General features: G+C 41.7%; 1 protein-coding gene across 6 annotated transcripts in view; it reads right to left on the reverse strand.

Annotated features, from left to right (window-relative positions):
* STIM1 (stromal interaction molecule 1) overlaps window positions 1-24984 on the reverse strand; it is a 327443-nt gene that overhangs the window by 129126 nt on the left and 173333 nt on the right. For all 6 annotated transcript variants that reach the window (XM_029601953.1, XM_029601952.1, XM_029601954.1 and 3 more), the window contains exon 5: window positions 15894-16005. In XM_029601953.1, the coding sequence (XP_029457813.1) occupies window positions 15894-16005 (112 nt within the window). The remainder of the gene's footprint in view (window positions 1-15893; window positions 16006-24984) is intronic.

Below are 24984 nucleotides of genomic sequence, written 5' to 3' on the forward strand. Positions count from 1 at the left end.
AAGAAATGGAGAGAGATTTAATGGAGAATATTCACAAAATTGCTATGAAGGGGGAAGTTCTATTGCTAGGGGATTTCAATCTGCCAAAGTTGACTGGGATATTCTAGATGTGGTGTCAACTAGAAGCAGAGAGATCCTGGATTGACTGCAGAACGAATTGTTCCATCACATTTATTTCTTTTTATTTAATTTTTAAAAATGTATATCCTGCAACGCATCCACAGTTCGTGGCAGATTACAACTGAACAAACATAAAAAATACAACAAACATAATTGAAACCTAGAACAAACCAAACAAACAATATATTAACAGCTGATGAGAGAATGGACTATATAACCTGTGGAACGTTACAATTTATACAGATACTTGTACACACTCCAAAGTCTGTTTAAACAAATATGCTTTTAACTGCTTTCTAAATAGTTTCTGACAAAGTATGAGGTGAACTTGTTCACGGAGTGAATTCTACAAAAGTGGTCTCCAGTCTCGCCTAATCTGGCAGCTTTCAAGGAAGGTACCTCCAATAGGTTGCGCTTAGCAAACCTTAAAGTTTTTTTATGAAAAGTAGATCCATAAATTGGTATGTAAAACAGATACAGAGAGTAAATCATTTTATGAATCAAGGTTTCAATCTTGAACTGAACTCTCCATGGTAACGACAGCCAATGAAAAGACTGCAAAACAAGAGTAATGTGTTGGTGCATGCCATTACATGACAATATGCGCACAGCAGCATTTTGGACTAATAGAAACGGCCGGATAGTCCAGGCAGAGAGAACCAAGTAAGAGGGAATTGCAGTAATCTAGTGTGGACAAGACTAGAGCTTGAAGAACAAGACTAAAGTTGCTCTCATCCAGTGATGGTTTTAATCTTTTTAACATTCTAAATTTGAAACACACAGATTTAGTAACATTCCGAATGTGGGTTTGCATTGAGAGATTTGAGTCCAAGAAAAACACCAAGATTACAGATTTGTTGAACAATGGACAATACATGCCCAGAAAAGAATAAAGAAGATGGAGGATCAGCCAGAAATATTCTACGCAGGATCAGCAGCTCTGTTTTTCTAACATTAAGGGAAAGTTTATTTTGATGTAACCATTGTTTAATAATTAATAAGTAAATAACAAGCAACTGTAAAGTAATGTGCCAAGATGAGTGAATCGGTATGAAGAACAAAGTCATCTCTATAAATCTTGTAGCAAAACCCTAGATCGGCAAGGAGCTTGCAAAACAGGATTAAATAGATATTGAGCAACATCACTGATAGAGCACATACTTGAGGACTCCAGGGGTCAACCTATGCCAACTGGAAAGAGTATGACCCATATGAACTACTTGTTTTCAATTAGAAAGATATGAAGACAACCAGTTAAGTACTCTTGCTGATATGCCAATTTCTTGAAGACAAGGAAGCAGGGTAGAATGATACAAAGTGTTAAAGATGATAAATCTAACAAGACTAGTATGTAAGTGGTACCATCTTCAAAGCCATGCCAAAACGTATCAAAAGAAGATAATAGTAAGACTTCATTGCTCAAGTTTTTACAAAACCTGCACTTATGAGGATCTAATACATTATGATCTTCCAAATAATCATTTAGTTGATTAAGAACCACTGCCTCAATAACCTTCAATAAAAATGGAAGTGACAAGATAGATCCATCTGTATTGGCCAGTTACCACACTAAGGACGTTTTCTTCAGGGTGGAAAAAAGATGCTTTTTTAAAAAAAATCCAGTAATTCATCTGACATGAGTGACAGGTTGGCAAACTGTGGGAGCTAAAGCAGTACATAAAACCATAAGCAGAGAGCTCTTACAAGGGTTCAATGGAGAAGAACTACTGTTCGTTTGTTTGCATTATAGATCAAGTTTCACGTTCTATGACTTGCTTGAATTCATTCCACAAAAAAACCCAAATTTGGTACCTGAGAACCCAAAATAGTAAAGCAGATTCAAACTGAACCAAAGTTTTGACTATTTTGCTGGTGAAGAAAGTAGCAAAATCATCTGGAGAAAACTAAAGATTTCACAGAAGAATACTTAGATAAGAACTTCTTGTATTCAATCAAGTCAGGAAACCTTTTATGCTTTTAATATCATCGTTCAGCAAGCCTCAAGATTCACTTAAAGGACTGGAGCAGATTTACAACAGCAGAGACAGAACCATTTAAGGATGCCACATCATCAATAATTGCTTTTATATTCTCATGCCAACCATATCAACTTTCAAAGAAGACAACAATGGAAGCATGAGGGGCAATACTGGACCTGGTGCTTACAAATGAGAGTGTTTCTGATGTTGTAGTGGATGATCACCCGGGATCCAGTGATCACTGGATGGTGTGATTCAGCAGTAGAAGATAGGCAGTGTAGGTTTATTCAAAGGCGGGAGTTCTGGACACCAGAGAAACTAACTTTGTTAAGAAGGGTGGAGAGTACCTCAAGAAGATGGGATAAGCTAGGGGGAATAAGAAGAGTAGTGGGCAAAAATAAAGATAGTGTAAGGGCAACAAACTTTGGACCTCACTTACTAAGCATTTTTCCCTATAGACACAGGATGGGAGAAAAGGCTTACTAAATCAAGCCCTTTGTTAGAAAAGTAAATAAAGGAAAGAGGCCATATTGGTTTTTTAAAGAAGTGGCTGAAAAGTTAAGGGAAAAAAGATTAGCATTCACAAACTACAAGATATTGCAGAAAGAGAAGACAGGCAACAATATCTGGAAAATCTAAGAGAAGCTGTGACAGTTGTCAGGAGAATGAAGGCACAAATGGAAGAAAGGATAGCTAACAAGATAAAACAGAAGAACATTTTATTTTTTTAAGATATATTAGTGACAGGAGAAGTGCAAAAACAGGATTGTAAAATTCAAAGGTGAAGAGGAAGAATATGTAGGGGCAGGTGAGGAGAAAGTGGGATTGCTAAACAGATATTTCTATTCAGTATTCACTGAGGAAGGGCTTGGATTAGGATCTCAGAAAACTGCCATAAATAGGAATGAAAGTATGATAGACCTCATAGAAAATTCAGAAGATTGTGTTCATGAGAAGAAAGCAAAAGTTAAAGTAGATAAAGCAATGGGATCAGTTGGGAAATTTAGAGAAGTTCAGGCAGCTCCTTTTCAAAGCTTCTTTACAGTCGGGAGTAGATCCGAATTACTGGAGACCGACAGATGTGATTGCAATTAACAAAAGTGGAAATATGGAGGAGGATGGGAGTTATACGCCAGTTAGACGGACCTCTGTGGTGAGCAAATTAATGGAATTACTCCTAAAACAGAGGACAGCGTGGTTACTGGAATTCAATAGATTGCAAGATCCAAGGCAGCATGGTTTTATCAGAGGTAGGCCTTGTCAGACAAATCTAATCAATTTCTTTGATTGGGTGACCAGAGTGTTAGATGTAGGGTACTTGGATTTCAGTACGGCCTTTGACCTAGTTCTGCATAGGAAACTTATAAATAAACTGAGCACCCTAGGTATGGTCTCTAGATTGAATGATAGGTTAGAAACTGGTTGAGTGTAAGGAGACAAACGATAGCAGCAAACTAAGTTCACTCCGAGGAGAGGGGAGTTACCAGTGGTGTGCCACAGGAGTTGGTCCTTGATCCAGTTCTGTTCAACATTTTCATTTGCAATATTGCTAAAGGGCTATCGGGGAAGGTTTGCCTTTTTGCAGATGATACCAAAATCTGCAAATGACTAGAGAACCTGGAAGTTGTTCAAAATGTGAGAAGAGGATCTGGCAAAGCTTAAGGAATGATCTAGAGAGTATGGCAACTAAAATTTGATGCTAAAAAAATGCAAGGTCATGCATTTGGATTACAAAAATTCAAAGGACAGTACAGTATAGGGAGTGACGTTCTTCTGTGTACAAGAGTGGGATCTGAGGGTGATCATATCCGATGATCTTAAGATAGCCAAACTAGTGGATAAGGTGACAGAAAAAGCCAAAAGGATACTTGGGTGCATAGGGCGAGAAATAGCCAGAAGGAAAAAAATAGGAGATATTCTGCCTCTGTATAAAAGTCTCTGATAAGACCTCATCTGAAGAACTGAGTACAAATCTAGAGATCACCCTTTCAAAAAGAAATAAACCAAACAGAGCTGGTCCAGAGGTGGCTATTAAAATGGTCAATTGCTTTCACCATAAAGTATATGGGGAGAGACAAAGATCTAACCATGAGGAAAAGAGAGAAAGGGGAGATATGATAGAGACATTTAAATACAATTCAGAAGGCGAGCTTATTTCAATGGAAAAGAGATTCTGGAATGAGAGGTCATGGAATAAAGGTGAAAGGGGATAGACAAAGTAATCTAAGGAAATATATCTTTATATAAAATGTGGTGATGGAAACAAGGACAGTATTAGAATTAAGGAAACATTGGGATAAGCACAATGGATCTCTGAAGGATAGGAATGAATTATTAAGATGAGCTGGAGATGTGGCTGGGCAGACTGGATGGCTGTATGTTCTTTATCTGCCATCATTTTCGACATTTCTAAACATCTAAAGTGAACCTAGATGAACATATCATAAGGCTTACCATACTGGAGCTGACCAAGGGACCATCAAGCCCTGTATCCTGTTTCCAACAGTGGTTAAGCCAGGTCACAAGGTACCTGGCAGGATCCCAAGGGGTAGATAGATTCCAAGCTGCTTATCCCATGAATAAGCAGTGGATTTCTGTAACTCTACCTTAGCAATTGTTATTGGACTTTTCCTCCAGGAACTTGTCCAAACCTATTTTTTTTCTTATTAGCTTTAAATGTATTACCCAGTAACTTCATTATGTGTCCCCTGGTTGTTGTACTTTTCAAAAGAGTAAACAACTGATTAACGTTTACTCGTTCCATTCCACTCACTATTTAATAGACTTCTATCCTATCTCCCCTTAGCTGTCTCTTCTCCAAGCTGAAGAGTCCTAACCTCTTCAGCCTTTCCTCATAGGGGAATTGTTCCATCCCCTTTATCATCTTGGTCGCCTTTTTCTGTACCTTTCCTAATTCTGCTATATCTTTCTTGAGAACCGGTGACCATAACTACATATAATACTCAAGATGAGTCGCACCATGGAGTGATACAGAGGCATTATGATATTCTCTGTTTTATTCTCCATTCCTTTCCTAATAATCCCCAGCATTCTGTTTGTGTATGATATATGAACACAAGATGAGGATGCACCATGGAGTGATACAGAGACATTATGATATTCTCTGTTTTATTCTCCATTTCTTTCCTAATAATCCCCAGCATTCTGTTTGTGTATGATATATGAACACAAGATGAGGATGCACCATGGAGTGATACAGAGACATTATGATATTCTCTGTTTTATTCTCCATTCCTTCCCTAATAATCCCCAGCATTCTGTTTGTGTATGATATATGAACACAAGATGAGGATGCACCATGGAGCGATACAGAGGCATTATGATATTCTCTGTTTTATTCTCCATTCCTTTCCTAATAATCCCCAGCATTCTGTTTGTGTATGATATATGAACACAAGATGAGGATGCACCATGGAGTGATACAGAGGCATTATGATATTCTCTGTTTTATTCTCCATTCCTTTCCTAATAATCCCCAGCATTCTGTTTGTGTATGATATATGAACACAAGATGAGGATGCACCTTGGAGTGATATAGAGACATTAGGATATTCTCTGTTTTATTCTCCATTCCTTTCCTAATAATCCCCAGCATTCTGTTTGTGTATGATATATGAACACAGGATGAGGATGCTCCATGGAGTGATACAGAGACATTATGATATTCTCTGTTTTATTCTCCATTCCTTTCCTAATAATCCCCAGCATTCTGTTTGTGTATGATATATGAACACAAGATGAGGTCGCACCATGGAGTGATACAGAGGCATTATGATATTCTCTGTTTTATACTCCTTTCCTTTCCTAATAATTCTTGCATTCTATTCACTTTCTGGGCTGCTACTGCACACTGAGCAGAAAATGTCAACGTATTTCCAATGACAACACCTAGAGCCTTTTTCTGAGTGGTGACTCCTAATGTGAAACCTTGCATTTTGTAATTTGGGTTACTCTGCCTTAACTGCATCAATTTGCACTTGTCTACAATAAATTTCATTTGCCATTTGAATGCCCAATCTCCCAGTTTTGCAATGTCCTCTTGCAATTTGACAACTTTGTTTATTTATTTATACGTTTTATATAAAGTCATTCCATGTGAGAATCACTAATTCATAATGGTTTACAGATAAAACATAAAATATACTGTGTTTTACATGATGGAAAACATTCAAAGAAACAGAGGAAATACAAAAGAAGATATCAAACATGAAGACAGAGCAGAATTAAGGGGAATTGTAAGGGGGAGGTTATTGTACAAGAAATATATAGGTTATCTTGAGTTATGGGGAACTGGGTGTTTCAGTCAAGTGGAAGGCATTTTTGAATAACCAAATTTTTAAGTCACTGTTGAATTTCTTTTTATCTGTTAATGTTTGAAGTTCTTCTGGCATGGAATTCAAAAGTTTTGGGCCAGCAATTGAGAACACTATCTCTAGTTAGCGTTAGGTGAGAGCCTCAAGTTCGGGATTTCGAGGCAGTCTTTCTGTGATCTGAGGGTTCGCAGGGGGTTGTAGGATTTAAAAGTTATTCCTAGTAGATCATTGTTATTCAGGTTGATGTTATTGAATATTATTGTTAGAACTTTATAATGAATGCATAGCCATCAGTATTGGGGTGATATGGTCAAATTTTCTTGCTCCAGACAATATAGCTGCAGCATTTTGCAGAAGTTGCAAGGGTTTTAGGTGACTAGTCGGAAGACCTAGAAGTAATGGATTACAGTAACCAAGGTTAGAGAAAATGAGGAATTATAAAACTGTTCTGAAGTTTGTAGTGTTTAATAGAAGTTTTAATAGTCTCAAAATCCGAAGCTTGTGGAAACCAGATCTAATTAGTTTGCTTATGTGGATTTACATTGTTAAATTTTCCTCTATTTGGACCCCTAGATCTCTCACTTGAGTTGGAAGGTGTTACTTTGCAACTTCCAAGATCTATCCTGGGAGTATAGTTTTTTGTGGGTTGCGGCTCAAACAAACTATTTCAGTTTTATTGGGATTCATCGAGAGTTTCCATTGAGCTAATTTTTTTTTTTATTTTAATCATATAGTCACACAATATCGACTCAATACCAACACTTGACATAAAAAAAGCAGCTAACACAGTCTCCCCAAAATTAGCTAAGATCATAAACCTATCCCTAGAAGAAGGAACAATGCCAGATATACTAAAAGGGGAAATTATAAAACCAATCATAAAGAAAAAAAACAGCGACCCCCTGATCATGAATAACTACTGCCCAGTCTCAAATCTTCCCTTAATAGCCAAATTAATAAAAAAAACTGTACAGAAACAGCTAGCGGAACACCTAGACAATAACAACATACTGTATCCGTCACAACATGGATTTCGCAAACACTACAGCACTGAGACACTACTTCTTTCACTAACAGATAACATTCTAAGAGGTTTTGATAGCAGTAAATATTACATTCTAATAATGCTAGACATATCAGCCTTCGACACAGTAAACCATAACATACTACTAAAACCTCCACCTTGCTCTAAACACTGCCAAAACTGAACTCCTCCTCATATCCCATCACCCCCTACTAATCCCGCACTCTCAATTGACTCTGCTATCAAGATTCCTCATGCACAGCCCTGCGCAAGGAACCTGGGGGTCCTAATCGACCAACAACTGAACTTCAAAAAACATATCAGTGCCATACTCAAAGAGGGTTTCTTCAAACTTAAAGTCTTAAAAAACCTGAAACCTCTCCTTCACGCTAGTGACTTCCGCACCGTCGTCCAGGCTACACTGGCATCCAAGATGGATTACTGTAACTCCCTCTTTCTTGGCCTACCCTACTCCTCCTTAAAGCCCCTCCAAATGCTACAGAACACTGTAGCCAGAACCCTCTCCAATGCTCACAAATACGACCATATTTCCCCTATACTGAAGGACCTACACTGGCTCCCTATTCCCTCCCGCATCCTCTTTAAATCCCTGACCATTATCCATAAAGCCTTATATTCCCATCACTCCAACTGGCTGGCAGATCCCCTCCAATTTGCCTGCTCGAATCGACCGACAAGGACCACTAACAAAGGGTCCCTCCATGTGCTATCCCTAAAGAAAGCGCACCTCACAGCTACAAGGGATCGGGCGCTCTCCATTGCTGGACCTATGCACTGGAACTCACTCCCAACCCACCTCAGACTTGAACCTTGCATCACCAAATTCAGAGCCCAGCTCAAAACCTGGCTATTCAAACAAGCCTTTCCCCAGCACCCTTGATGAATATTGAATTGTGATGGATCATGACCTGAATTTGACTATGACCTTGTTCTTATGACATTATAGTTCACTTGTTGTTTGTTCCTATGCTTCTCTGCTCTCCTTATGGTTTTTTGTACCCCTTACCCTTCCTGTTACTTGTAATTTCCGTTGCTTTTGTTCCATGTAAACCGAGGTGATGTTTCGACTAACATCGGTATAGAAGACTTTTAAATAAATAAATAAATACATACTAAAAAGACTAGAAGAAATTGGATTACACAGCAAAACAATACACTGGCTCAATTCATATCTAAACAATAGGTTCTTTCAAGTTCAGATCAACAACGTATTATCAGAAAAAGTCAATCTCGAAACAGGAGTACCGCAGGGATCAGCCCTGTCTGCAACCCTCTAACATATTCATGCTGCCCTTATGCTATCTGCTAGCAGGATTGGGAATCAAACATTACATGTATGCAGACGATATTCAACTAATTCTTCCCATCGATGACACAATAGAGAAAACGTTAAACCTAGCTAACATGTACCTAGACATTATAAAACAACTGCTAAACCGAATGGAATTTGTGATTAATATAGAAAAAACTGAATTTCTAGACTAAGGGGTAGATTTTCAAAGGGGTACGTGCGTAAGATACGCGCGTACCCCCCGAAAACCTACCCCAAACCCCCCCCTGCGCGTGCCGAGCCTATTTTGCATAGGCTCGGCTGCGCGCGCAAGCCCCGGGACGCGCGTAAGTCCCGGGGTTTGCATGGAGGGCGTGTCGGGGGGCGTGTCGCGAGTGACGCGGCGTTTCGGGGGCGGCGCCGCGGGCGTGGTTTCGGCCCGGGGGCATTCCGGGGGCATGGCCGCGGCCTTCGGACCAGCCCCTGGACCGGAATATGGAGCACGGCAGCCGGCCCGGCGCACGCAAAGTTACGCCTGGGCGTAACTTTGCCGACAAAGGTAGGGGGGGTGGAAGGAAAGTTCCCTCCGAAGCTGCTCCGATTTCGGAGCGGCCTTGGAGGGAACGGAGGCAGGCTGCGCGGCTCGGCGCACGCAGGCTTTGCGCGTATCTATTGAAATCCCGCGTACTCTTTTTCACGCCTGGTGCGCGAACAAAAGTACGCGTGTGCGCAGATTTATAAAATCTGCCTCTTAGAACGGAAAAATATCAAAATCATTCAAATTCCAATATTACTCAAAAACAACTAGAAAATTGAACTAGCTGAAAAAGCACAGAACCTTGGAATAATAATGGACCCAGAAATCAATCTGAAACAGTACATATCGCTAAAAGTAAAAGAAGGCTATGCAAAACTCATGATCCTCAGAAGACTAAAACCACTACTAACACCAGATCATTTCAGAACAGTACTTCAGGCACTAGTCTTTTCCAGCACTGACTACTGCAATGCACTTTTACTAGGACTCCCAAATACAACATTAAGACCACTTCAAATACTACAAAACACAGCAGCTAGAATATTAACTGGAAAAAGGAGGGACCATATAACAAACTCTAGCGAAATTACATTGGCTACCCATAGAACACAGAATAAAATACAAAGCATTATGTACCATACATAAACTAATACATGACGAAAAAGCAGATTGGCTAAACACAGCATTACGAGTACAAGTCCCACACAGAAACCTTCGATCAGCAAACAAAGCACTTTTAACCATTCCTTCAGTAAAGACAGCGAGACTAATCCAAGTGAGAGAAAAGGCCTTATCTTTAGCCGGCTCTACACTATGGAACACAATGCCTCTAGAGATCAGATTACAAAGAGATCTCAAAACCTTTAAGAAAAGTTTAAAAACATGGCTTTTTAAACAAGCATTTTCTAAAGAGACTGGAGAATAGAAAATATACAGGAATAGGCAGAAGAGCACCAGCACACAGCACTATTCTCAAAATGTGCATGATAATACTAATAACTATTTCACAACTAACATAATAGTAAAGCACAGAGACTGTGAATTTTACCTGTAAATAGTATCTTACAGGTACACATGGTCAGGACCTGCATCACTAAATAATCGATTGTCTTTTATGATATATTGTAACTGAACCTATTTGGCACCTGTTAGAATGTACCATGGTACGCAGTCACCTACTTTAATTTATGTGCCTACATGTAAACTGTTGTGATGGTATATAACTTAGCGACGGTATAGAAAAGATTTTAAATAAATAAATAAATAAGAGATTATGTATTTTCAAAAGATTTTTAGGGGGATATAAAGTTGTAGGTCATCGGCATAAAGGAGAAAGATTAAACCCAGGTCTGTCTCAGTAATTTGCATATGGGCAGCATGTAGATATTAAATAGTGTTGCTGACAGAGCAGATCCTTGTGGTACACCACAGTTGTGATTTGGAAGATGTCAGACAAGTAACTGTCTAGTTTTACTTGGAATAATCTGTCTGTGAGGAAAAGGTGAACCATTTTAGTACAATTCCATCAATCCAAATGTTTTTCAGTTGTTGGCAAAGTAGGTTATGGTCCACAGTGTCAAAGGCAGCTATTATATCAATCAGGACTAGGTAGTATGATTTGTTTGAGTCAAATCCTCATAAAATTGGGTCAGTTAATGACTGGAGAAGAGTTTGAGTTGAGTGGTTTTTCCGGAATCCAAATTGGTTAGGTTAAAGTGTCTTGTTGTCTGCAAGATGATTTTCAAGTTGGGTCAAGAATGCAATAAAGGTTAAGTTGGAGATTGGACCATAGTTATTCCAATTATCAAGGCTTCCAGATTTGTTTTTTAAAATAGGTTTTATAATTGCTTGTTTTAGATCATGGGGCATATAACCTTCAGTAAGGAAAGGCTGACTAGCGTTGTGATTGTAGGGGTTTATTGACTGGTTTACTTGTTTTAGTAAAGTTGATGGTATCGGATCACGAGGATGTGTAGCAGGTTTTAGTTTGACAATTTTGCTTATCTCGTTTTGATGCTCTGTCAAATGATGACCATTTATCTTGTGCTGATAAATTTTCTGTTGCTATCAGAGTGTAGGAATAGATGATGTGTTGATCAGAATTTTGATTTTTTTTTCAGGTAGTGCTGTTGTGTAATCATTACATGAAGTGTTTGTTGAATGATGAGAAGGGTCTTTAATTAGGCTCTTAACTGTCTCGAACAAGAGTTTTGAGTCGAAAATTACTCCATGTATTTGTTTTGCGTAATATTCTTTTTTTGAGTTGTTCAGTGTTCGGTATTGGGACAGGTGAGCTTTGTACCTTCTTAGAGATTCATTAGTAGGGTATTTTCACCATCTTTTTTCTAGTCGTAGTACTTTTTTAGCCTCTGTCAGTTTATTATAACATGGGTTCATTTTTCTTAGAATTTCTTTACTTTTGTTTGTAGTGGGCTATGTTTGCCTGCAATCTCTTTGATCGTATTTTCTCACGAATCAAAATGCGTCATAGCAGTTGTTCAGGTTTAAATCAATTTTAATTTCTATTGCATTTGTTAGCATTTCAATTTTTATTTTCTTTCTGAATGTTATGGTGTTTTTCATATCAGAGTTTTTAGTTATTGGGTTTTTTGTATATTAGATCACCTCACTTGTTATTCCCATTTCCAGGTTATTTATAAATATATTAAAAAGCACAGGTCCCAGAACAGATCCCTTGGGCATGCCACTATTCATCTTTTTCCATTTGGAAAATTTACCATTTAGTTCTACTCTGTTTTCTATCTTTTAATCAGTTGGCAATCCATAATAGGACACTGCCATGACTTTCTAATTTCCTAAGAAGTATATCATGAGGGACTTTGTCAAATGCTTTCTGGAAATCCAGATACACTAATATCAACTGGCTCACCTTTACCCACATTTATTTATGCCCTCAAAAAAAAATAACAAATTTGTGAGGCAAGACCTACCTTGGCTAAATACATGTTGGCTTTGTCCCATTAAACTAGTTTCTACCATTTTGCCTGGCACAGACATCAGACTCACTGGTCTGTAATTTTCTGGATCATCCCTTGATCCCTTTTTAAAAATTGGCATTACATTGGCAACCCTCCAGTCTTCAGGTACCATAGATGATGTTATTGATAGTTTACAAATTTCCAATAGCAGGTCTGTAATTTCATTTCTTAGTTCTTTCAGCACTTTGGGATGTATACCATCTGGTCCAGGTGATGTGTTACTCTTTAGTTCGTCAATTTGCCCTAGTCTGTCTTCCAGGTTCACTGAGATTTGTTTCAGTTCCTCTGAATCATCACCTTTTAATATTATTTTTGGCATGTGTATATCTCTAATCAGATGAAATAAAATGTATCCAACCAACCAAAATAGAAATAATTTTCACCAGATATTGTACAACATTAAATGCTACCAATGCTGAATTTGTTGTATACAGTGAATGGAGGAAAAGACCTCAGAATTGAAACATCTAGTTCACTGAACTTGAAAGGCATGTTTCATGTTGTTTAATAATTGGCCATAAAAATCTGACCACCAACTTGACTATACTTTATTTCTTCATAACATGTTGACTATTTTTGTATTTCTTTTTTAAAGAATTTTTTATAAAAAAAAAATATTGCTTAAAGAGACTTATCTTAAGCTTGTCTCAATTCTGAGTCAATTAAAATCCAAAAGACATAGTTGCGATGGAGAAGGTACAGAGAAGGACGACCAAAATGATAAAGGGGATGGAACAGCTCCCCTATGAGGAAAGACTAAAGAGGTTAGGACTTTTCAACTTGGAGAAGAGACGGCTGAGAAGGGATATGATAGAGGTGTTTAAAATCATGAGAGGTCTAGAACGGGTAGATATGAATTTGTTATTTACTCTTTCGGATAATAGAAAGACATGGGAGCACTCCATGAAGTTAGCATGTGGCACATTTAAAACTAATCGGAGAAAGTTCTTTTTCACTCAATGCACAATTAAACTCTGGAATTTGTTGCCAGAGGATGTGGTTAGTGCAGTTAATGTAGCTGGGTTTAAAAAAGGATTGGATAAGTTATTGGAGGAGAAGTCCATTACCTGCTATTAATTAAGTTGACTTAGAAAATAGCCACTGCTATTACTAGCAATAGTAACATGGAATAGACTTAGGTTTTGGGTACTTGCCAGGTTCTTATGGCCTGGATTGGCCACTGTTGGAAACCGGATACTGGGCTTGATGGACCCTTGGTCTGACCCAGTATGGCATGTAATTATGGTGAAGTTCTCCATTTTGGTTATGTGTATCTCTCTTACATCTTCTTCAGTGAATATTGAAGCAGAGAACCCATTTAGTCTTTCTGCTATGGCTTTGTCATCCCTAAGTGTCCCTTTTACCCCTTGATCATCTAATGGTCCAGCTGACTCCCTCACAGGCTTTTAACCTCGAATTTACCTGCAAAAAAGTTTCTATTATGAGTTTTTACTTCCATGGCAAGCTTCTTTTCAAATTCTCTCTTTGCCTTCCTTATCAATGCTTTGCATCTGACTTGCCAGTGCTTGTGCTGTTTCCTGTTTTCTTCATTCAGATCCCTTTTCCATTTCTTGAAAGATGTTCTTTTAGCTATGATAGCCTCTCTCACCTCACCTTTTAACCAGGCCGGTAGTCATTTAGCCTTCTTTCCTTTTCTAATGTTTGGAATACATTTGTTCTGGGCTTCCAAAATGGTCTTTTTAAACATCCATGCCTAAGCTAAACTCTTAACCTTTGCAGTTCTTTTCTAGCCATTTTCCTCATTTTATCATAGTCACCTTTTTGAAAGTTAAATTCTGTCATAGTAGATTTCTTTTTTGCGCTCCTTCCAGTTAAGTCAAATTTGATAATGTTGTGATCACTATTCCCAAGAGGCTCCAACTCTGTTACCTCTTGCACCAAATCCTGTCTTCCACTAAGGACTAAGTCTAAAATAGTTTCCTCTCTTGTTGGTTCTTGTACCAGCAGCTCCATGAAGCAGTCATTTATTTCATCCAGGAACTTTACCTCTCTAGCATGCCCTGATGTGACAGTCACCCAATCAATACCGGGGTAACTGAAAGCACCCATTATTACTGTGCTGCTGATTTTGTTTGCTTCCCTAATTTCTTTTAGCATTTCATTGTCTGTTAGTTCATTCTGGCCAGGTGGACAGTAATACACCCCCATTACTATTTTATTCCTTTTTTCAACATTGCAATTTTTTCCTGCAGAACTTTTATCTTGTTTGACTCAATGCTCTCTTTCACATATAGTGCCACCCATCCTATCATTTCGATATAATTTGTACTCTGGTATCACAGTGTCCCATTGGTTATCCTCCTTCCAACAGGTCTCTGAGATGCCAGTTATATCTTCCTCTTCATCCAGTGCTATGCACTCTAACTCTCCCATCTTATTTGTTAGACTTCTAGCATTTGTATACAGATATTTCAAAGTATGTTTCTTGTTTGTATTAACAACCTGCTTATCAGTTGACAGGAGTCATTTGGAATCTTTCTGTACTGCACTTTACTTAAAGACACCTGCTCCATTTTGGCATTTATTGCAACTTCTGTACTGGGATGCCCTATTTTCCCTGTTCTCTTAGCATCCTTCAAAGATACATCATTCCGAACCATGTGCTTCTGAGCGACTATCGGCTTTTCCCATCATCTAGTTTAAAAGCTGCACTCTCTCCTTTTTAAAGGTTAGTGCAAGAAGCCTGGTTCAACTCTGGTTAAGGCAGAGCTCATCCTTTCAGAAAATACCCCTCCCCATCCCAAAATGAAGCACAGGCCCTAAAAAACTAAAACCTTCTTCCTTGCACCATTGTCTCATCCACGCATTGAGACTCTGGAGCTCTGCCTGCCTCTTGGGTCCTGCATGTGGAACGGGGAGCATTTCAGAGAATGCCACCCTGGAGGTTCTGGATTTCAGCTTTATTTAAAACCCTAAATTTGGCTTCCAGAACCTCCCTCCTGCACTTTCCTATGTCTCATTGGTACCCACATGTACCAAGACAATCTTATCCCTGATCATCGACAGTTGCTCTTACTTTGAGCATGGGACCCTCAAGTACAGCTGCAGTACTAAAGAGTGTGGGGTCCTCATGTATGGCTGTAATACTGGCAGAGTGCTGTAGGAGGGGTGTGGGATACTCATGTACAGCTGAAGTACTGGGGAGCGCTGCAGGGCCCATGAGACCCTCATGTATCTTCAATCTTTTTTCCCCAATTAAAAAGGCTTGAACTGTAGGATACTTTGTGCCTAAAATTTAGCCTGGTGGTTAGAGCAGCGGGCCACGACCCAGGGAGACCAGGATTCAAATCCCACTGTTTCTCCTTGTGACCTTGAGCAATTCACTTTACCTTCCATTGCCTCAGGTACAAAATTAGATTGTAAGCCCTGTGGGGATAAGGAAATACCTACAGTACCTGAATGTAATCCGCTTCAATCTAAATAACAATAAAAATGTATGACTGAAGTACTGGGGAATGCTACAGGCAGTGTGGGATCCTCAAGTATAGTTGTAATATTGGGGCAATCGCTGTCTTTAGACAGTGTAATGCAGAAGTTCACAGAGCACATATCAGATATTTCTCTCAGGCACAGAAAGCTGAACTGACCTGGGCATGGCATGGCCACTTAGCTGCAACTTCCGAAATGTTTCTTCATATTGTGGCAGCTCAACATAATCAATTAGCCACCGTACCACTTCTTCTACTGTCCAGTTATACACTGAAAGAGAGAAACACAAAATTGCATTATACCTCCTGCACTCTGCTCCCCTCTCACCCCTATACTTATTTTTATTTATTTTATTTAACTTTTTTATATACCAACATTCAAGACGGTGGTCCCATCATGCTGGTTCACAAGAAACAGGGGTGCAATTATAATAAACGTTATCATTTAAACAATAGTGCAGAAAAGCAGTTACATATAACAAGGGAACTGTAACACCAGAAGAGTTCCCACGTGTTCCTGTAACCTCCTGTGCTCTGCTCCCATCTCACCCTATACTGTAACACCAGAAGAGTTCCCCCGTGTCCCTGTAACCCCCTGGACTCTGCTCCCTTCTCACCACTATACTCCTAGAGGAGTTTCCTTACTTTCTTAAAGCAACCGGTTTCCTCTGTTTCAGAAGTGTGCACAGCAAGCATTAGTAATCAGTCCATTAATTCAACATTCTATGGCTATGTCATGAGTTTTTCAATTCTTTCCTGGAGCCCCTGTGAGGAATCAGGCAGAAGAGATTTCCCCTCACTGGGGATGGGTGCTGCTGGATTAATGCTAGGTGTGACGTCAGATGGGTCTTATGGTGCTCATCTGCCACCACCTTTCCCCCCCCCCGGATTTATATCTTAGTTGAAAGCCTCACAAGAGAGCTATGTTTTAACCCTTTTTAAAACTTTTTGCATGTGTGGTTAGACAAAGATGTTCAGGAAGAGCATTCCACAGTATCAGGCCTGCCACGTTTGTCTCAGTTAAATGAGCGAGTCTGGGAGATGAGCGAGCGAAGGGAGAGGGATGACCTATAAATTCTTAAGGCTGAAGTAATCCAGGAAATCTCCGGATTATTGAGCAGTTTGTGTATTAAAGTCAGGACTTTAAATCTCCAACTTATTGGGAGGAAATGCTGAGCAACTAGAAGAGACGTGATTATGTTCCTGCATGGGAGTCGCATATTCTCTGCAGAACTCTGTGAGGAGGTTTGCAAAGAAGGAGCAGGCTGAGGAGATCGCCCTAAGATTTGTTCAGACAAGTCACATGGGGACATGCTGAGAGGAGCTCAGCACGCCCACCTTTCCCCAGGGGTACGCAATGCAGTAACACGTGCACATCTCTGCAGATGTCAGGGGAGGGATGCTCTTACGCTTCCTTATGTACCCATGTTGCTCTGAAAATTGCTCCTAAACAATTAACCATTTACATTTCATTGGCCAATGTTCAAAGACAGATAGCTGGATAATTCAGAAGTTATCTGGCTAAATGGCAACTTTTAGAAGAAGGAGCACTTATCTGGCTAAAATCTAACCAGACTGAAAAAGGAGGCAATCTGGACCAGGCCTAAATTATCTGGCTAATTTAGTTGATTTTCAGTTGTATCCAGATAACTTTATGCCAGCCTCAGAGCAGACCTAAAGTTAGCAGGTTACATACGCAAAAGAATATGGCCAGTAATGTGGCATTGTTTGGTTTAAAAAACGAAAACTGCAGTGTGGGCCTATGGCCTGATTCCCATCCCCCCCTTCTCAATATTTCACAAATTGCCCTTCTGGGCCGAGAAACACAACTCTCCTTCCTCCCCCGCATTGTGTGAAAGGAGGTCCTTGAACGCATGCAGCGCATAACGTATAGCTTGAAGCTCTAGGAAATTGATTTGAAATGTTGCTTCGAGTTTCGTCCAAGTACCTTGAGTTTGAAGATGTCCTATGTGGGCTCCCCACCCTAAGGTGGATGCATCTGTAGTTAAAGTTACTTGCGAAATTGGTTGTTGGAAAGGTAGGCCTGTGAGCAAGTTGTCTATGTTCGTCCACCAGAGGAGCGAGGAACATAGTTATTGTTATTTGAATTGGAGAGGACAGTGGTTGGATGGATTGTATCCACTGCGCTCTCAGTGTTCATTGAGGATCCTCATGGCTAATCTGGCTATACCGTGTTTCCCCGAAAATAAGACATCCCCCAAAAATAAGACCTAGTAGAGATTTTGCCGAATTCTTAAATATAAGACCTCCCCCGAAATTAAGGCATCCCTTGTAAACAGGGGCGGATTGACCTATCGGGGGATCGGGCTTCCCCCGGTGGGCCGGTCAATCCTGTGGCGTCATTTTTTTTAATTTTTTTTTTTTTTTTAAATAAAATTTCCAAAGTATTAGGGGCAGACGCGAGCAGTGGTATCCGGAGGGGAGCCGATGCCCCCGGGCACAAGGAGGCTCATGCGGCCGCTGAGCCTCCTTGCCCGAAGAAAAATATCGCGTTCAAATGCGCTGATGCTCTTTCTCCTTCCTGCCTATGCGGCCCCGGAAGTAAACGCGGCCCTGGAGCCGCGTGGGCAAGAAGAAGAAGGAGCATCAGCGCGTGCAGAAGAGGAGCCGCCGCGGGCTGCTGCGAATCCCAAGTCGCAGCGGCCCAAGAAGAGGAAGAGACCCGGTAGCAGGGCTGCCGCGGCCCGAGAAGTTCAGGGCCGCTGCAGAGCCCATCCTGCGGCGACCCGCGAAGAGGAGGCCCAGAGGTGAGAGAGAGGCTGAGGGTCTGTAGAGTGTGTGTGCGTGCGTGTATGAGATGAGTTGAGAGATTGAGTGTGGGAGTGAGGATCTGAATGTTTGCAGAGGCAACATGTGAGAGCCTCTGTGTGTGAGAGAGAGACAGCGTGTGACGGTGAGAGCCTATGCGAGAGCAAGACAGCATGTGGGAGTGAGAGCGAGCCTGTGTGTGTGAGTCAGACAGCATGTGCCAGTGAGAGACTGTGTGTATGAATGATTGTATGAGAGACAGCATGTGAGAGCCTGTGTGTGTGTGTGAGAGAGAGAAATGCATGTGAGAATGAGAACCTGACTGTGTTTGAGGGAAGAAGACGGAGAGAAAAGAAATACGGAAGAAAAAAGGATAATCTAAAAGGAATTGGCAAAAAAATAAGAAAGGGAAGGTGGAAAAAAAAAAAGCCTGTGACCAACCGATTAGAAAACTAACATCAGCCAGCAAAGGTAAAAAAAAAAAAATTTACTTTTTAGTGATTGGCACATGTAATCTTTGGGAATGTGCAAGAATAGCACTTTCTCTATGCGGATCTCACAATGTACGAGATCAGCATGGAGAAAGTGGAAGCCCACGGGGCCTGCACAGAGGAGGCAGCAGAATGGGCTTCAGTGTCAGTAGCAGCAATCGGCGCCTCCCCAATAGCCACGTGGCAGCAGTGACAGTGGCAGCAAGATTACTGACATCTGGGGATGGTGGCAATACCAGTCGGGGGACCCCTTCCAAGCAGTGTGCAGAGGTTCAAAAGCAGCAGAGTCAGCCCAAGCTGACTCCCATGAATGCTGCACACTCCTACCTCTCTCTGACAGCACACTGGTGAGGCATGGCTGAGGCAGGGGCAGCCAGGAGCTCTACGGTATTAGACATCCCCTGAAAATAAGGCCTAGTGCATCTTTGGTAGCAAAAATTAATATAAGACACTGTCTTATTTTCGGGGAAACAGGGTAGGAGTGACATGAACCGTGGAGGCCATGTGACCCAGGAGAGTTAGTAATTAACGGGCTGTAGCATGTGTCCATGTGCGTGCGCGTAGAGATTCTGCTAATGAGGAGAGTGTCTGTGCACGGTCCTTTGGAAGGAAAGCTTTTGACATTATGGTGTTTAAATCTGCTCCGATGAATTGCAACAGGTGAGATGGTATGAAATGGGATTTCTGATAACTGATTAGGAATCCCAATGACTGGAGTAGATTTATTGTGAGCTTGAGAAAGTTGAGAGCTCCTTCTCTTGTCTGGCTTCTGATGAGCCAGTCGTCCAGGCAGGGAAAAACATGTACACTTTCCTTGTGCAACTGGGCCGCTGCCACCGCCAGGCACAGGCACTTTGTGAACACTCGAGGTGCTGAGGCAAGTCCGAATGGCAGAACTCGGTACTGGAAGTGCTGACGTCCCACCAGGAATCGCAGATACTTGCAATGAGGAGGGAATATGGGAATGTGAGCGCAAGCGTCTTGAAGATCCAGAGAACAGAGCCATTCTCCTTTTTGAAGTAGAGGTAGCATGGTGCCCAATGATACCATTCTGAATTTTTCCTTCCGTAGGAATTTGTTGAGTTTCCGAAGGTCTAATATGGGACGTAGGCCTCCTGTTTTCTTTGGAATGAGGAAATATCGGGAGTAGAATCCTCTGCCCTGCTGAGGTCGGGGAACTGGTTCCACGGCCCTGGTTCTCAGAAAGGTGGATAATTCTTTTTGTAAAAGCGTGGAGTGATGGTTCACTGTCCAAGACGAGGTGGGTGGAGTATCGTTTGGTACAGTGAGAAAAGTCCAGATGGTAACCGTGAGATATGACTGAGAGTACCCATTGGTCGGTAGTGATGTGCAACCAATTTTGATGGAAAAAGGTGATCCGACCACCTACAGGTAGATTTGGAGTTGGATTGACAGGCAGGCGTCTGTTCTCTGGTGAGTTTTCAAAATCCCGAGGCCGGGCCTGTATGTGGTGGAGGCTGAGATCTAGGTGCTTTTGGTTGTCGGACTTGTGCTCTTTGCGCTGGCCTTGATGACCTACCATGGCCTGCTAGAGGATAGTATCTCCATGGTCTACAATATGGCCTTTTGGAATCTTTCCTGAGAGGTCTACGTGCAGAAGGCTGGGATTCTGGCGGAACAGAGGAAAGCTGACGTAGAGTTTCCGAGTGCTCTTTCAGTTGTGAGACTGCCTCACGTACCTTGTCTCCAAAGAGATTACCTCCTGTACAAGGAAGACCAGCAAGCTTTTCTTGTATCTCTGATCTTAGGTCTGAGGCCTTCAGCCAGGCCCATCTGCGAGCACTAATGCCTGTAGCAGCCATCCTGGATGAAGTTTCAAAGCTGTCGTATGCTGCTCTAACTTCATGTTTTCCAACTTCCAGGCCTTTATAAATAATGTTATTGAAAGAATCCTGGAACTGTTGGGGAAGAGATTCAGACAATTCTTGGAGTTGTTTCCACAGATTACGTTGGTACTGCATCATATAAAGTTGGTAGGACGCAATTCTGGAAACTAGCATTGAGCCTTGGAACATCTTTCTGCCAATGGTATCCAAAAATCTGTGTTCTTTTCCAGGAGGATTAGATGAATGTAGTTTAATCTTCTTAGATTTCTTTTGGGCCAACTCTATTACCACCAATTGATGAGGTAGTTGGGGCTTTTGAAAGCCAGGAATGTGCTGTACCAAATAGATGGCATCAGTCCGTTTATTCACAGATGGTATGATACGGTACAAGGGTGTTCCCATAACCTGTGCTGTAATTCCACAAGAACTTCATGTACTGGTATTGCCAGGACTTCTTTTGGTGGATCCACGAACTGCAATACCTCCAGCGTTTTCTGTCTAGTATCTTCTTCCGATACTAATTGGAAAGGGATGGTATCAGCCATCTCTTTAATGAAAGTAGAAAAAGAGGTCCTCTGGAGGGGACTTCCTCCTTCCCTCTGGAGGAGAGGGATCCAATAGGACATCCTCCGATGACGTATCGGTATCTGGATCATCCCAAGTGTCCGAGGAAGGTGGATGTGGAGGAGTCGATGGAGGATGGAATCGAGGGTTTCATCGGTGGTCTTGATGGAAATAATGGAGAGAAAGATGGTTTGGGACGAGATATTCCCGATGGATCTGGTATGGGCTCAGGTATCGGTAGATCCTTCGTTATTTCTTCTCCTATAGGCTATGGCATCGAAGCATCGAGTGGCTGCACCGGAATGGCACCGATAAGAGTATCCAATTTAGCCAATATGGGCTTCGTGTCTGAATCCGGATCCTGAGGCCTCCGATGTCGATGCCAGTGCTTTTGTCGATGCTCGACGCCCTTTGTTTCGATGATGGAAGTAGACTTTTTGACAACCGGGAACGGGTCGGTGATGGTCGATCACCCACTTCATCTGGACGATGTTGAGTTTTTAGAACTACTTTTTTAACCGCTCAAGCCGGAGACGATTGTGTTGAAGTCAAAATCGATGGCATCAGTTGAAGATGAAAAAATGCTCCATCTTTTACATACGCGCTCGCCTGCCCTTCGGTGTCATTTCAGCGCATTTCGGGCATGTCGACACATCATGTCTCTCACCAAGACACAGTACACATTCGATGTGCGGGTCCGTTATGGACATAGTGCGAGAGCAATTCGGGCACTTTTTAAACCCGGTAGCCATATCGAAGGCCAGACAGCCGTCGACGACCTTCTGACTGGATTTTATCGATAACTGAATCAACCGGAAAATTCAAATCAATCACCGGAGATGAAAAACAGGGAGACCCCTACGGTGGGATAACTTTTTCCAAAATTTTTTAAAACTTTTTCTAGTGTGAATTTACCAAACAGGGCTTCTTACCCGCGAGGCTAACAGCAGCACAGAAAAAAGAAGACTGAAGGGAGACTCCTGTGGCTCAGGGGATAATGGCATGCTGGGCATGCTCAATGGCCTCAGTGTGCCAGTCAAAAGTTTCTAGAAACTTTGACAGAAAGTTTTCCGTGATAGGGCTCAGTAAGTGACGTCACCCATATGTGAGGACTAGCATCCTGCTTGTCCTGGGATAAAGAAAGTTAATAAGACTAAAGGCAGACAATCAGGCATAATAATTAAAAGCGGTTTCAAAAAGGTGTGTCTTTAGATGGGATTTAAACATGGCAAGAGAGGGAGCATGACGCACCAGTTCAGGAAGACTATTCCAAGCACATGGGGAGCCAGGTGGAAAGCACGGAGTCTGGAATTGACAGTAGAGGAGAAGGGCATGACTTATCTGACGAGCGGAGTGCACAAGGGGTGCAGAGAGAGAGAGATGAGAGGAAGTGAGGTTCTGAAGAATGAAGGCATTTGTAGGTGAGAAAGAGGAGCTTGAACAATATGCGAGAGCGGATTGGGAGTTAATACAATTTCTTCAGAAGAGGAGGTTATGTGAGCATAGCAACTTTGGAAAAAGATAAGTCATGCTGCTGAATTTAGGACAGATTGTAGGGAAGAGAGATGGCTTGCTAGGAGACCTGTGAAGGATGGATTTTCGCAAAGTTATAAAAAAAGAAATGGCACATTTTAGCAGTGTTTTGGATATGTATAGAGAAGGAGAGAGAGGAGTTGAAGAGGACTCCAAGGTTACAGGCTGATGGGATAGTGACCGTGTTAGCCACAGAAACAGAGAAAGAAGAAAGTGGGGAGGTGGGCTTGGGGGGGGGGGGGGGGGGAGGAGATAAAGTGCTCCATCTTGGCCATGTTGAGTTTAGGATGGCGACGGGACATCCAGGCAGCAATATCAGACAAGCAGGCTGAGATCCGGGATTGGATTTCTGGTGAAATTTCTGGTGTATAAAGATAGATCTGGGCTTTATTACCATAAAAATGGTATTGAAAGCCATGAGAGGAAATCAGAGCTCCAAGGGAATTAGTATATAGTGAGAAGAGAAAAGGGCCTAGGACGGAGCCTTGAAGCACACCAATTGATAGTGGAATGGCAGTAGAGGAGGAGCCACCAGAGAAAATGCTAAAAGTACAATGGGAGAGTAAGAAGAGAACCATGACAGGACAAAGTCCGGAAATCCAAGCGAGGACAGGTAGTGATCAACCGTGTCAAAAGCAGAAGACAGGTCAAGGAGAATAAGAACAGAGTAAAGACCTTTGGCTTTAGCCATAAACAGGCCATTGGAAACTTTGACAAGGGCTGTTTCAGTTGAATGTAGAGGGCGAAAACCAAACTGGAATGGATCAAGAACGGGTTGAGGTGTAAGAAAGTCAAGACAGCGGGAGCAGTTTGGGGACAAAAGGGAGAAGGGAGATGGGATGATAATTAGCCAGACAGGAAGGATCCAGTGATGTTTTTTTTAAGGACTGGTATGATTACAGCACGTTTGAAATAAGCAGGAACAGTAGCAGTGGAGAGTGATAGACTGAAGATGTGACAGATAGAAAGGATGACTGCAGTGGAGATAGAGCTGAGGAATCGAGTGGGGACAGGATCAAGTAGTGAGTCTGGAGGAAGAGAGAAGATGAGCAGTTTTCCCCACTGTGACTTCAGAAAAAGATGAGACAGTAGAAGAGGCTAGGGGAAGGGTAGAGGAAAGAAGTGGGAGAGAGGCAGGTAAAGGTGAAATAGTTGAGAACTCAACACTAATTTTGTGAATCTGTTCATGGAAGTAGTCAGCCAAAATCTGGGCAGAGAAAGAAGAAGAGGAGGGAAGTGAGGGAAGTTTGAAGGAATTGAGCGTGGCAAAGAGACAGTGAGGGTTGGATGTAAGAGAGTTTGTCAGATGGACATAGTAGTCTTGTTTGGCAAGTGCGATAGTATACTAGAAATTGGTCAGCATGAATCTGAAGTGTATGAAGTCTACATGGGAACGGGATTTTAGCCAGAGAAGTTCTGCAGAGCAGGAGTGGGAGTGAAGGTAGTGAATTCTAGGTGTGAGCCAAGGTTGGAGTTTAGTGCGCCTTACAGGACGGGTAAGAGGAGGGGCAAGAGTGTCTAAGGCTGAAGAGAGTACAGTGTTGTAAGAAGAAACTGCTTCATCAACAGATTCAGACAAAGTTGTGGCAGAAAGGAGAGATGAAACAGCAGTGGAAAAGATGCAAAGGTCAACAGCTTGGAGATTCCAAAGGTATAAGTGAAGATAGGACGAGTCTGTGGGGGAGGGTGGTTTAATGTGAAAGTTATCAGGTGATGATCTGAGATCGGAAGAACTAAGGTGGTGAAGTCAGAGACAGCAGCTAGAAGCAAAGACTAGGTCAAGGCAGTGGCCATGCTGGTGAGTAGAGGTGATAGCACAGAGTCTGAGATCAAATGAAGTTAAAGAAAGGCGTTTTGAGGCATAAGAGTTAGAGGGGTCATCAACATGGAGGTTAAAGTCACCAATGATAAGGGAAGGGGAAGATGGGTCAATAAAGAAGGAAAGCCAGGATTTAAAGTCAGTGAGAAAGGAGGAGGGAGATTTATCAGGGGGTCGATAGATGACAGATACCCGGAGAGGTAGTGGAGTGAGTAGGCGGATGGAAT

This window comes from Rhinatrema bivittatum, chromosome 5 (assembly GCF_901001135.1).
Source record: "Rhinatrema bivittatum chromosome 5, aRhiBiv1.1, whole genome shotgun sequence".
Lineage (NCBI taxonomy): Eukaryota > Metazoa > Chordata > Amphibia > Gymnophiona > Rhinatrematidae > Rhinatrema > Rhinatrema bivittatum.